The 13,301-nt window shown below is 38.3% G+C and overlaps 1 protein-coding gene across 1 annotated transcript; it reads right to left on the reverse strand.

Annotated features, from left to right (window-relative positions):
* Positions 1–8,815: 8,815 nt before the first annotated feature.
* On the reverse strand, positions 8,816–13,071 carry LOC114632754 (cathepsin 7-like). The gene is made up of 7 exons (XM_028781376.1): positions 12,946–13,071; positions 12,531–12,653; positions 12,268–12,408; positions 11,304–11,528; positions 10,765–10,927; positions 9,890–10,007; positions 8,816–8,915 (listed from the first exon to the last, which is right to left on the reverse strand). The coding sequence occupies exons 1-7, from the start codon at positions 13,069–13,071 to the stop codon at positions 8,816–8,818; spliced, it is 996 nt and encodes a 331-aa protein (XP_028637209.1).
* Positions 13,072–13,301: the final 230 nt, after the last annotated feature.

Below are 13,301 nucleotides of genomic sequence, written 5' to 3' on the forward strand. Positions count from 1 at the left end.
TAGCTTGTATTCCAACATTATTCAAGCTAGATTCACTTGAATGGAGAGAACTTGAATTGAGAAAATGCCACCACAATAGTCCTATAGGCAAGTTTAAAAGGCACTTTCACAGTTAGTGTTGATATAAGAGGTCCTAGCACAAAGTGGCTAGGGTTAATCTTGAGCTGGTGATCTTAGGTTTGGTAACAAAGCATGCTGAGCAAGCCATGAAAAGTAAGCAAGTAAGAAACACTCCACCATGGCATCTGCATCATCCCCTGCCTCCAAGTTTCCCCCATGTTTAAGTTTCTGTCCTGACTTCTTTCTATGTTCAACAGTGATACAAAAGTATAAACAAATTGATTCCTTTTCTTCATAAGTTGCAGTTGGTCATGGTCATTCATCACAGCAATAGAAATCCTAACTATAGGGCTGGAGAGATGGCATATCAGGTAAGAATACTTACTACTTCTCCAGAGGTCCTGAGTTTAACTCCCAGCAACCACAAGGTGGCTCACAACCATCTGTAATGGAATCTGATGGCTTCTTCTAGTGTGTCTGAGGGTAGCTACAGTGTACTCATATACTTAAGATAAATAAATAAATCTTTAAAAAGAAACACTATTACATGCTTGCACTAGAGCTACAAGGCAGAAGATGAAAATTCGAGAGATAAATAGAAAAAGAAGGCAAACTATATTTTCAGATGACATGCATTAGTGATCCCATAAGGTCCACAAGTAAACTTCAACATGGTGGAACATGTTTCCTTGTTATACGTTGGAACATCTTTTGGGTATATGTCTAGGAGCAGTATAACTGGGTCCTCAGGTAGGACCAATTTTCTGAGGAACTGTCAGAATGATTTCCAGAGTGGTTGTGCCAGCTTGTAATCCCACAAGCAATATAGGAGTGTTCCTCTTTCTCCACATCCTCACCAGCATCTGCTGTCACCTGAGTTTTTGAACTAACCATTCTGACTGGTGTGAGGTAAATCTCATGGTCATTTTGATTTGCATTTCCCTAATAACTACGGATGTTGAACATTTCTTTTGGTGCTTATTGTCCATTCAAGATTCTTCAGTTGAGAATTCTTTGTTCAGTTCTGTATCTCATTTTTTAATAGGGTTGTTTGGCTCTCTGGAGTCTAACTTCCTGAGTTCTTTGTATGTATTGAATATTAGCCCTCTATCAGATGTAGGATTGGTGAAGATATTTTCCCAGTCTGTAGGTTGCCATTTTGTCCTGATAACAGTGCCCTTTTTCCTATAAGAAACTATTTAATTTTATGAGTTCCCTTTTGTTTAGAGTTGATCTTAGAGCCCAGTCCATTGGTGTTCTGTTCAGGAAAATTTCCCCTGCTCCAATGTGTTCAAGGCTCTTTCCCACTTTCTCTTCTATTGCATTCAGTGTATCTGGTTTTATGTGAAGGACCTTGATCCACTTAGACTTCAGCTTTGTACAAGCAAAAAAGAATGGATCAATTTGCATTCTTCTACATGCCAACTGCCACTTGAGCTAGTCCATTTGTTGAATAGACTGTCTTTTTCCTCTGGATGGTTTTGGCTTTTGTGTCAAAGAACAGGTGAACATAGGTCTGTGGGTTTAAATCTGGGTCTTCAATTCTGTTTCATTGGTCTACCCGCAGGTCCCTGTGCCAATATCATGCAGTTTTTATTACTATTGGTCTGTAGTAGAGCTTAAGGTCAAAGATGCTGATTCCCCCAGAAATTATCTTATTGTTCAGAATAGTTTTCACTATCCTGTTTTTTTTTTCTTGTTCTAAAAAAATTTGAGAATTGCTCTTTCTATCTATGTGAAGAATTCAGTTGGAATTTTGATGAGGGTTACATTGAATCTGTAAATTGCTTTTGGTAAGATGGCCATTTTTTACTATGTTAATTCTGCCTATCCATGAGCATAGGAGATCTTTCCACCATCTGAGGTCTACTTCAAAATATAAAAAGGACACATGCTCTACTATGTTCATAGTAACCTTATTTATAATAGCCACAGGCTGAAAACAACCCCCAAGTTCCTTCAACAGGGAAATAGATACAAAAAATGTGGTACATTTACACAATGGAATACTACTCAGCTATTAAAAACAATGACTTCATGAAAGTTGTAGGCAAATGGATGGAACTAGAAAATATCAATGTGAGTGAGGTAACACAATCACAGAAAACCACACATGGTATGTATTCACTGATAAGTGGTTATTAGGCAAAACACTGGGGATGCCCATGATACAATTCATAGACCATATGAAGCTCAAGAAGAAGGAAGACCAAAATGTGGATGCTTCAGTCCTACTTAGAAGAGGAAACAAAATAATAATAACAGGAGGCAGAGGGTGGGAGGGACTTGAGAGGAAGGATGAGGGGGAGGGGAAAGGGGGCACAATCAGGTGCAGCAGGAGACAGGAGAGATGTACAGAGGGTCAGGAAATTGAACAGAGATGTGTAGCAATGGGGAGAGATGGGGAACTGAGGGTAGTCACCAGAAAGTCCAAGATGCCAGGAAAGCAAGAGGCTCCCAGGACCCAACAGGGATGACATTAGCTGAAATAACCAAACAAGGGGGAGAGAGAACTTATAGAGACCATATCCGGAGATTAGGCATGGCCCCTAGCTAAGGGATGGTGTCAACTAACCGTCTCAAAAATTTTAAACCAGAATAGTTCTTGGCTAAAGAAAATACAAGGACAAAAAGTGAAGCAGAGCCTGAAGGAAAGACCATCCAGAGACTTCCCCACCCGGGGACCCATCCCATATGCAACCATCAGAGACACTTGCTGATGCCAAGAAGTTCTTGCAGATAGGAGCTTGATATAGCTGTCTCCTGAGAGGCTGTAACAGAGACTAATCAATACAGATAGAGATGCTTGCAGCCAGTCATCTGCAGCCGACCATGAGACTGAGCACGGGGACTAAAATTAAGGTATTAGAGAAAGGACGGAAGGTGCTGAACAGATTTTCAAGGAAGGAAAGGAAGAAGAATCCATAGGAAGAAGAACAGTATCAATCAATGAGAACACCCAGAGCTCTCAGGAACAAAACCGCCAACCGAAGAATATACATAGAGGGACCCATGGCTCCAGCTGCGTATGTGTCAGAGGATGGCTTTATCCGGCATCAATGTGAAGGGTGGCCCTTGGTTCTGTGATGGCTCAAAGCCCCCAGTATATGGGAATGCTTGTGCAGTGAGGCAGGAGTGGACGGCTATGTGTAGGAGCACTCTCATAGAATGGGGGGAGGGGGCTTTCAGAGGGGAAACTTGGAAGAGGAATAACATTTGAAATGTAAGTAAATAAAATAACCAACAAAAGAAGAAAACTTCAAGAAACATAATAAATATAGCAGAGGATAAAGTATAATCAACTTGTACAAATCAACAGTTTTCCTATACATAAACATACAAAGAAAGATATCATGGATGCATTTGCATGCACAATAAATTCAAAGAAAACAAAATACCTAGGAATAAACCTAACCAGGAATGAGAATGAACTCTGCAACAAAATTTAAATCTCTAAAGAAAGAGATAGACAAAAACACTTGAAAACAGAAAGACATCCATCTTTTTGGTAGCATTAACCTTGTGGATAGGATAGGGCAGGGCAGGGCAGGGCAGGGCAGGGCAGGGCAGGGCAGGGCAGGATAGGATAAGATAGGATAGAAAAAGAACAGCTCTTTGCCAAAAGATGTTTACAAATTCTGTGCAATCGCTATTAAAATCCTAATATGGTTCTTCATAGAAAAAGAAAAACTCTCCTTAAATTCACATGGAATGACAAAATACTCTGGACAGCCAAAACAATCTTAAATAAAAAAGAATAGTGCAGGAAGAACTACCATTCCAGATCTCAAGATATATTACAGAGCCATCACAACAAAAGGAATGTGGTACTGGTACAAAAGAAGACATGTCAACCAATGGAAAAATACCAAAGACTGAAATATAATACATGATTTCTGACACAACAATTATGTCATGTATGGGTTTCATCTTGTGGAGCAGGATTTACTCCAATTTAAACCATGGTTGGTAACTAAAATGGTGCTTGTGCCTCTATTGCACCCATGGGTTGTCTTTCAAGAATAATCTTTACTGGAGATCATACAATTCTGTAAAGATGATGACTACTTTTGTTCTTCAGTAGTGTGCATATCACAATCCATTTCTGTGAAAGCTAGTTAGAGAAATCAGTTTTGTGTCAGTACTAGGTTGATATCTTATTGCTCAGGGACCCAAGGTGTCTTCAGCAATAGGATCTTAACATCTAGTTCTTGGGAGTAAGGAGTAAGAAAATGCATGGGCAATAACCTATAATGTTTAGGATTCTATCAGAACTCACTGGAAGCTTGTACAGGAATAGACAAGTTTCCATATTTCTGGAATGGTGTTTAGTTTTATTTATTTTTCTCATAATTCCCTGACCTATCTTGATCTCCCATTCCCCACCAATTTAACTCTTCCCATTCTTTTATTTCCCTTCAATCCTTAATGTTAAAGTATTATAACTCCCTACCATAAAGGCACCACTCATCCAGAACTCAACTGCCTATTACTAATTTTCTGACCTCTATGAGTGAAGAATGATGTTAATATATCAGAATAGACATGTGTAACTACATTTAGGGTATGCAAAATGTGTCATTAAAGTGGTAATAAATATAAAACAGCCCCATTTCCCACATCAAATACATTATACTTGTAAACAAGAAGAGGGGAAGAAATTAGTCAAAAGTACAAGAAATAAAGACTATCAATGGAATGTTAATATAGCAACCCATCCTCAGTGCTGGAGAAGGTCACAACAAATGTAGGTAAGTCTAGGTTCCCTAATTGTAGATCCTGTGGAATATCTTCACCTAGTACATCCTAATTATTATGCTCATGACTTTCACTTGTCCAGTTAGGATTCATCACTGAGATTTTTTTTTAGTTTTCAGGACAATTTCTTTTGGAATCAGTTCAGGGTTGCAGTGGTGACCTATTCTCTTAATCCTGCAAACCTTTGGAAACCCAATCTCCTCATTTGGCTTAGCTTATCCTTAAGATTTTAAGGATTCATGTGGACTATTGAAAAGAATATTTGCTGAGAGAATGAATTTTTCTATCTCACCTCCTATTGCCCCTTACCATCTGTGGACAACAGAAGAACTGGCCCCAGGACCAAGAGAGCAGGAAAGCTGGCTCTCTTCCTCACCGCTACAGCCCTAGGTAAAATGAAACCTGCACTCTGCTGGGGAAGCACAGTAGAAATTGTCCTGCAGGCAGTGGTGAAGGGGAGCTAGCCCAGAGATCAAGAGCGTAAAAGAGCTGGATCAACCAATCACCTGCCATGATAGCATAGGTGTGGGAAGGATGCCCTGTGGTCATGAACGTGGAAGAGCTGGCCCTTACTCCAGGTGGAACAATCTAGAGAATAGGCCCTATATCTTGTTTGGGCAGTACAATAGATCTTTGATCCAGCTCAATTTGAGGGTGTTAAAGTGAGAGAACCAGCCCAGTCTTTCAACTGGCTACAGCATTGGCTGTGGTAGCCAGGGCCAGGGCAGCACTGGAGGGTTACCCCCCTTGGTGGTGCTGGTACTGGAGAGTTGATTGATGAACTAAGCTATCATCTAGGCCCAGATCTAACGCTTTGAGTTGGCCCACTCATCATCTACTCCATCTATAAACTCCTAAAGTGTGAGAAAGGCCTGTATTGCAGATCCAAAAATGCTTGATCATGATCTCCATAGAATATTGAAGAACAGGCCCAGTGAGAATCCAGTATTTATAGAGCAGAAGGCAGAGGCCTTTAACCAGGCGAGTGACTCATAACAATGACCATTGCAATGAACCTTGCAATGAAGCAAGTAAAGCTGTATGGACAAAAGGACACACTGTGGGACACACTCTGGAACACTATGGCTTCCACGGTAAGATGCTGTTTCTGTTTTGTTTATTTTTGTTTTAAGATTGTATTTTTGACCTGAGGTTGCAAGGGTAGATAAAAAAGAAGATGGAGATGAGTCAGATTGGGAAGAATGCTTTGTAATTCACCAAGAATCAATAAAAGGATTTTTTAAATAATCTTTTCAAAATATCCTAATACAAGATATTATGAGACCAGGCTCAACTGTGGAAACTAAAGTCAATTTTGTCATTCATTTTTGAATGAACCAGAGCATTGAGGTCAAAGCAAGACAGATCTACATTGGCCTTCTCAAGTCCCCAAACTCTTAAGAAAATAGAAAATTCCTGAGAGTTAGGACTAATCACATATCTCCATTTCTGCAGATGTAGATTAGCTTCTGTGTCAGGTCTCCAGGGAATCTCAAATACAGGGGAAAAAATAAGTTACTAATCAAGGATATCTCCTTGGGTTTGCCATATAAACAAACTCTCACATGTTTATATGGAAAGAAAGGAGAGATTACCCAATTCTGGGGCCCTTCTATTAAACCTGGAGGATAGCTAAGCAAGAAATTATATCATGAAACAGAAGGCTGACCTGCATTCCTAGGAGTAGTTGCTGGGCAGCTTTGTGATTCTATCGAATAACAATGGAGCACCAACTAATTACCATCCCCAGCTATCCTGTGAATCATACTACTCTTCAAATGTCAATGCCTACTGAGTCAGAGAAGTTCACATGAGTAAGCCACCCAGTTTTGGCACCACTGTCTTCATTATGTCTGACACCATTATTACTCCCTGGCATTCTTATTCCACAACAGTCTTTACTGTTACTTGTCTGAATTTTTGGCCTTGTCAAAATTTTTGTGAGGTCTTCATAGCCTGTTAACAATTAATCCATATGAGATCCAGACTTTCAGTAAGATTCAATACCCACAAAATTCCTATCTTTCAAAGAAAAAGTACAAATTTATTATTTAATTCCCAATAATCTGAGAGGAACTTTCACACTTTCAATAGTTATGTAAGAAATAAGGGGAAAAATGAGATAAGGCCACCATGAACCTTCAAGAGCTAAACTCAACTAAGCCACCACATTCTCTCTCTAGGTTACTCCATGAAAATCCTGAAGGTGTTATAGCCAGTAAGTCAAAACATCTCAAGCACAATTGGCTGGATATGAAAAGTCCATGGTAGATTGGTCTGATGTCCCTCAAATCTCAATTTTCTGTATCCATCGATTAATCATGAGACTCTCAAATGACCATATTAGCTACTTGGAGTATCTTAATGGCTACCATCCCTGTCAAATAAGCTTCACCTTATAGTCTCCCACATATGCGAGCCACTGTGGATGACATATTCTCAAGTGCACCATGAGGGGCAATCCACACCTATGTAACTCTTCATGGAATATCTCAAGAGTCTGAATTTGTTACTCTTATCCTAACTGAAACCAAGTCATGACACTATTAAGGGAGAAATTATACTGGTTGAAAATTGAGAACTCAAGCTTACTAAAGCATGGTCTACATTTCTTTATGATGCCTGCTTCTCTAGTGCAGTACAAGAAGAATAGTGAGGAGACTAAAATTTAGAAAGAGTGATGTCATGATCATTACTAAATATCTGATTAGAAGAGTTACCAAACAGTTAGATATAGATACTGTGGTTACTTACATGGAGTCCTGCAATAAGATGGCAGAGGATACTTCACTTCATGTGTGGATAAATTGGTATATTATACAGCAAGGAATAGACAGAAGCAACATAGAAGATTATTAAAGAATGAAAGGTAAAGAAGATTCTGGCTAAGCAAATCTACTCATCAATCTAGATGTGCAGAATACCATTTCCCTGACTTATCCCTCCATTATGGCCATGCAAGTAAGGTTATTGAGACCCAAAAGCCAGTCTCTGATGTCAAACATAGAGGAACTGAAATGAGATCTGACTATTCTAGTGATTCATTAAGAATTGGGGATGCATTCTAATGTCTTCATTAAATGATTGAGGCTTATATAGTACTAAATAGTATATAGCTAAGTGATGTATAAATTGTCATGTGGATTGCTATTTTTTCTGAAATACATACCTATGGCAAAGTCAAATGCATCATACAGGTAAGCTCGGTGCTTACGAAATGTAGACAATACTAAAAGAGGAGAGTGACTGCAACAGCCTGTGTTGAAATGGTTTGTCAGCACTCAGCACACTGACCACTGAATCTTCTGAGTATTTATTCCTGTAACAGCAGACATAGTTACCTTGGTTTCTATATCACAGTCACAGGGAAGCTAGTACAGGACTGAGGTGCTAGAAACAGAGGGTCACAACCCAAAATAATGCAGTGGGAACAGAGTACCACCACACTCCACAGAGTGGCAGTGGAATGAAACTGGGTGAATTCATGTCAACTAAAAAATACAATGTCAATATTTTCATATAGCCTTTCAAGAAGTATTGTTTGTATATGAACAGAACTCTCCACAGTAACCATAGCCAATGATAGAAAAGCATACATCACAGAGGAGTCACCCACTCTAACTCCTAGAACACAGCATCCCATTAAGTTTGGTAACCACGATGAATATTGTGTTTATTCACAAAAAAAAAAAATCACCTCCCGAAAAGACATGCTAGATCCAACATTTTATTTTAAATTTCAGTTCTTGAAGACATCATTTGGTACAAGGAAAAATTAATATCAAATTATTACAAAAATTCTTAATACAAACCAGTGCAAAGCATCAATTACACCAGCAGCCACGTCTTACTCGAGTAATGATATCAGAGAATTCACATCTTACCCTGACTTCCTAATTACTCAACTGTTTTCTGCACACAGCAGAGTCATCACTTTGAAGACTATGAGGTTGTTCTTGATGTGTTGCCTTTCCCTACCCTGTTATCTCCACACTGCTCACAAGATAGGGTACATGGCATAGGAAGCAATTCCACAGTAGTTGTTCTGACCTCTGGGAATCTTCATATAGCCTTTTTCACCCCATTGTTCACCATGGCTGAAAGAAATCAGGTTTTCCATTTATTAGAAATGATACAGTACAGTGGATTGTTGGAAGAAATCTGGGTTTAAACACTGAGCTAGAGACCAACTTAATAGATTGTGTCAGAAAATTCAGAGGATCATTGCTGGGATACCAAAAATTTCCTCACCAAGAGTAGTGAAAGTTTCAACAGGAAAGCTTAGGACATCTTTCCACTCACAGGTTGTTCAGACATAACAAATGTGAAACAGGAAATCACTGGAACAAATATGATGTTGGTCCCAAAGAAACCAGTGACAGAATCCAAACTCTGTGACAATATATTATATAATGATTCTTCTAGGCTCAGAAAATACTGGAGAGTAAAGCCAGATCAGACAAGTGTAAGGTCTGGAGCTTGAGTTCAAGTTCTTTTTAAAGCCAAAATGAGGCTAAAGAGATGGCTCAGTGCCTAGGAGCACTTGGAGCTCTTCCACAGGACAATAATTCCTACCCAGTACCCATATCAGAGAGCTCACAGTGACCCCAAACTAGAAATAGACTGTGATGACTTCTGATCTGCAAGATGACACATAGCATTCACTCATACAAATACCAAAACTTACAAATAAATGAAAGTAACTCATTTAAAGTCAGAATTTTTTGCAGCTAATCAGTATTGGCAGAAGTCAGAAACAAATAGAGTGAACTAGACAAGCACATTACCCAAAATAGAAAAATCTGGAATAAGTGATATTCACCAGATTAATACATAAAGCAGAGTACAACTTTGGAAGACAACATATGTCAACATAAGGTCTATAGACAAATGCATCCCTGTGTGGTATGCCCCCCCCCACACACACCACATACATTTGAGCAAAGAAAAGAAAATGTTTCTGTTTCAATTTAATTTTAACAATGCTTTCAGTGACTTGTATGTAAACTCCAACCATAAACAGACCATCCATTAGAAACCTAAAATAGGAATAATTTTTAACAATTAATACCTGTTTTTTACCAGCCAATATTTTCTGCCTTCTGACTCTTGGCCTTCATAACCAAACCCAACCAACAGCATAGAATGGTTGGGAGAATCACGTTTACAGTTTGGCTCATGATATATACCTGAAAAATAAGATCAACAGAATGAAAGACACCAGGAGCCTGAGAATGGTCATGATCAATATCAGTACATGAGGCATTTTCGAATTAAATTGAAATGACAGAAATTAAATTAGTAAATGACAGTAAAAGTTCAAATCATTGTTGACAAGAAACCTCAAGTTCTCAACAAAATATAAATATAAATGTATATATGTATAACTTTGTTGACAATCATTTCACTTTCACATCTTGTATTTTTTTATTAAAAACAGTTCTTTTTTGTAATAGTAGGTTTCTTTATTTAATGTATATGAGAACACTGTAGCTATCTTCAGACACAACAGAAGAGGGCGTCAGATCACATTACAGATGATTGTGAGCCTCCATGTAGTTGCTGGGAATTGATCTCAGGACCTCTGGAAGAGCAGTCCATCCTCTTAACATTGAGCTATCTCTCCAGCCAGGAAATCATAACTGAACATAAATAATTAATTCAAGGTGCTTTCTAGAATTCAGTTCTAGAAAGATAATACCTTCATATCTTGAGATATACCAAGTATATAAAAGTAAATAAAACTAAATGATAATGACAAATAATGAATACACAAGATATCATATGACAAAGAAACATCACACCTGATTTTTTCCCATGGGTAAGTGTAAAATTAGCAAAGCCTATTTTTGACATCAGATTTTACACAATATTAAGACATCAACATGGCATGTCCCAAAGGATCACAAGCATTCATTATCAATATCTAGAAGAACACACACTTACCTCCTGTGTATTTTTTAAAAGATTCATGTTGAGCATCAATTCCTACAGCAATAGGCCCATTCGTTACTAGAGCATTGATTAGAGCTTCTTCATTCCTTGGGACAACCAAAAACCGGATGACCTTAACAACAGAATATTCAGGACGATACCTGCAGTGTCCTTCCTTTAAAAGGTAAAAAGTTAAGAGACTTGGTTACCTCCACCTACCCTCTGGGTATCATGAGTCAAAAGCACAACACTGTATACTTTGTACTGTACTTTGACATCCTCACATCTGGGATGTATAAATTATCCTAGGAAGTGATATATTTCTGGCAGATTTTTAAGTGAATCTGTAGTATATATAAAATGGTGAGCCCATTCTCCATGTAAAACCATGGAATCAGAAAACTTTACAGTTTTTGGATACTGTAATGACAACATTGATGGTATTCAGAGAGATCCTACATTCAATGTGAGCTCTGAATACAATGTATTTTTCTGACATTTTCCCCTTGTCCAACCTTAATTGAAATGATAATACAGGAAGCTCACATAACCTTTGCTTCATATGGGTAGGTTGCCTCAGCCTCTAGACCTCCATTGTTCTTCACATATTGGAAGGCATTGTAGATTCTGCCTCCTTTACATCCCATAGTGCCAAACGTTCTGGAACAGTCCACTAGGTTCTGAACACTCAGTGGGAGCAATTTGCCTGTTTTTTTGAACAGTTGTCCTTCTATGGAACCAGCCACAGCAAAAGCCCAACAGGCACCACATGCTCCCTGAGGAGGGAAGAAAAGATAGTTATCTACCAAAAAAAGTACTCACTGAAACAATAATTCATGCAGTTGAGTTCTTTTTCAAAAAATTAGCTGGTAACATTAGATGAAGGCCTACTTAAGAAGGGTCAGTCTCCATAGGGATATGTCTCATGCTACAGTGGACAGTCCAACAAACACACACATTTGAACAAGCAGCTATGGTATATTAGACTACAGGTGTTATAAATGTCCTTTTTCATGGTTTTATTATTATATTTTTATTGGATATTTTATTTATTTACATTTCAGATATCATTCCCTTTCCCCATTTCCCCAAGAAACCTCCTATCCTATCCCTCCTCCTCCTTTTAGCTTTTATACAATTTTAATTACATGCAAATATTAAGGTCAGTTCTAGGTTGAGGAACTAGCAATACAATAAATGTCCTTAAATATATTTACAGGAGAAATACAGTGGAACCATAGGTGGAGATTTAACAGTAAGTAATGCATGGAAAGGATAGTGTATACATATGGACCCCACAAGTGCTAGGATATATATGCATTAGGGATTCCTCATTCCTTGGGACAAGAAAGAAGCATTACTAGCAACAAAATACTAAGAACAGTATCTTGGCTTCCAGGTTGTAGAAAAATGTTTAGTGAATAGCATTTCATTTAACAATCAAATAACATAGACTTTCAAAAACATGCTGTACCTTTAGTAGTTGGGTAACACAGCCATGTGATGTTGTCATACCTGGCTTCGCACAGGAGTCACATAGCCTTCCTTTCTCCAATCCAAAGCTTTGGGAATTTTGACATTGCGTTTCTGGATGTGTTTCCCATTACTCAGAGTCAGAGATGAACTATCTGTCATCATTCTTATTTCTTCACCAGTCTTCACAGGAAAGAACATCAAGACTCCATTTAAACAACAAAACAGCAAAGGCAGAAGTGTGAAACAATTTGAGTCACACTCACCATGTCACCAAATTCATGCATTTCTATGGTAAAACTCACCATGTCACAAAATTCATTCATTTCTACAGTGAAGTTGTTCAACCACAGGCCATTCTCTACTGTGTGTTGTTTGATCATTTTCACGTTTTCTTCCCACAATGCTCTCCTGTGTTTCTCTTCCTCCTGGAAATAAATGTAATAGAAGACATTTACTTCTGATTATGCCTCTGCCCTAGTTGATCAGGTAAACCCACTACTACAAATGTATAGTGACCACATAGAGCAATCTCAAGACAACACTCTAAGCTACTCTCAACACCCTGATTAAGAGAGACAATTGCTACCTTGTGTTCACCCCATATTACATTACTACCTCAGGTAGCTGTGGCATCTAAGGCTGCTATTATATCCATCAACACTCAACAGAAATGAGAATTCTCTACATCGTCTCTCTTTGTGAGTCCATGTGACATACTTGACTATATGTCTTCTCAAAGCTTCTCTTCCACTCCTCCCATTCAGCATCCAAATTATAATCAGGTGTTGGAACAGCCAAGGTCACTCCCAAGCATAGGATAGTTAGAAAGACTACAGGAATCATGTCCCAAGCACCTAGAGAGTAAAGGAAAATTAATCAGAGAATGAGCTAACACTTTTGAGAAAATTAGGTCATTGGTGCTGGATAAAATATTCCAACAACTCTCTCAAATATTTACTCAAGATTTTAGAAATGGCTAAATATGAGTTTAGACTTGAGATGTTATGCAGCTATTTTAAAATTAAGCAACATGAGGGCAAAATTCTAGAAATGTAAACTTACATGTTCTGTAA

The sequence above is a fragment of the Grammomys surdaster genome, unplaced genomic scaffold, assembly GCF_004785775.1.
Source record: "Grammomys surdaster isolate TR1022 unplaced genomic scaffold, NIH_TR_1.0 414, whole genome shotgun sequence".
In the NCBI taxonomy this organism is placed as follows: Eukaryota; Metazoa; Chordata; class Mammalia; order Rodentia; family Muridae; genus Grammomys; species Grammomys surdaster.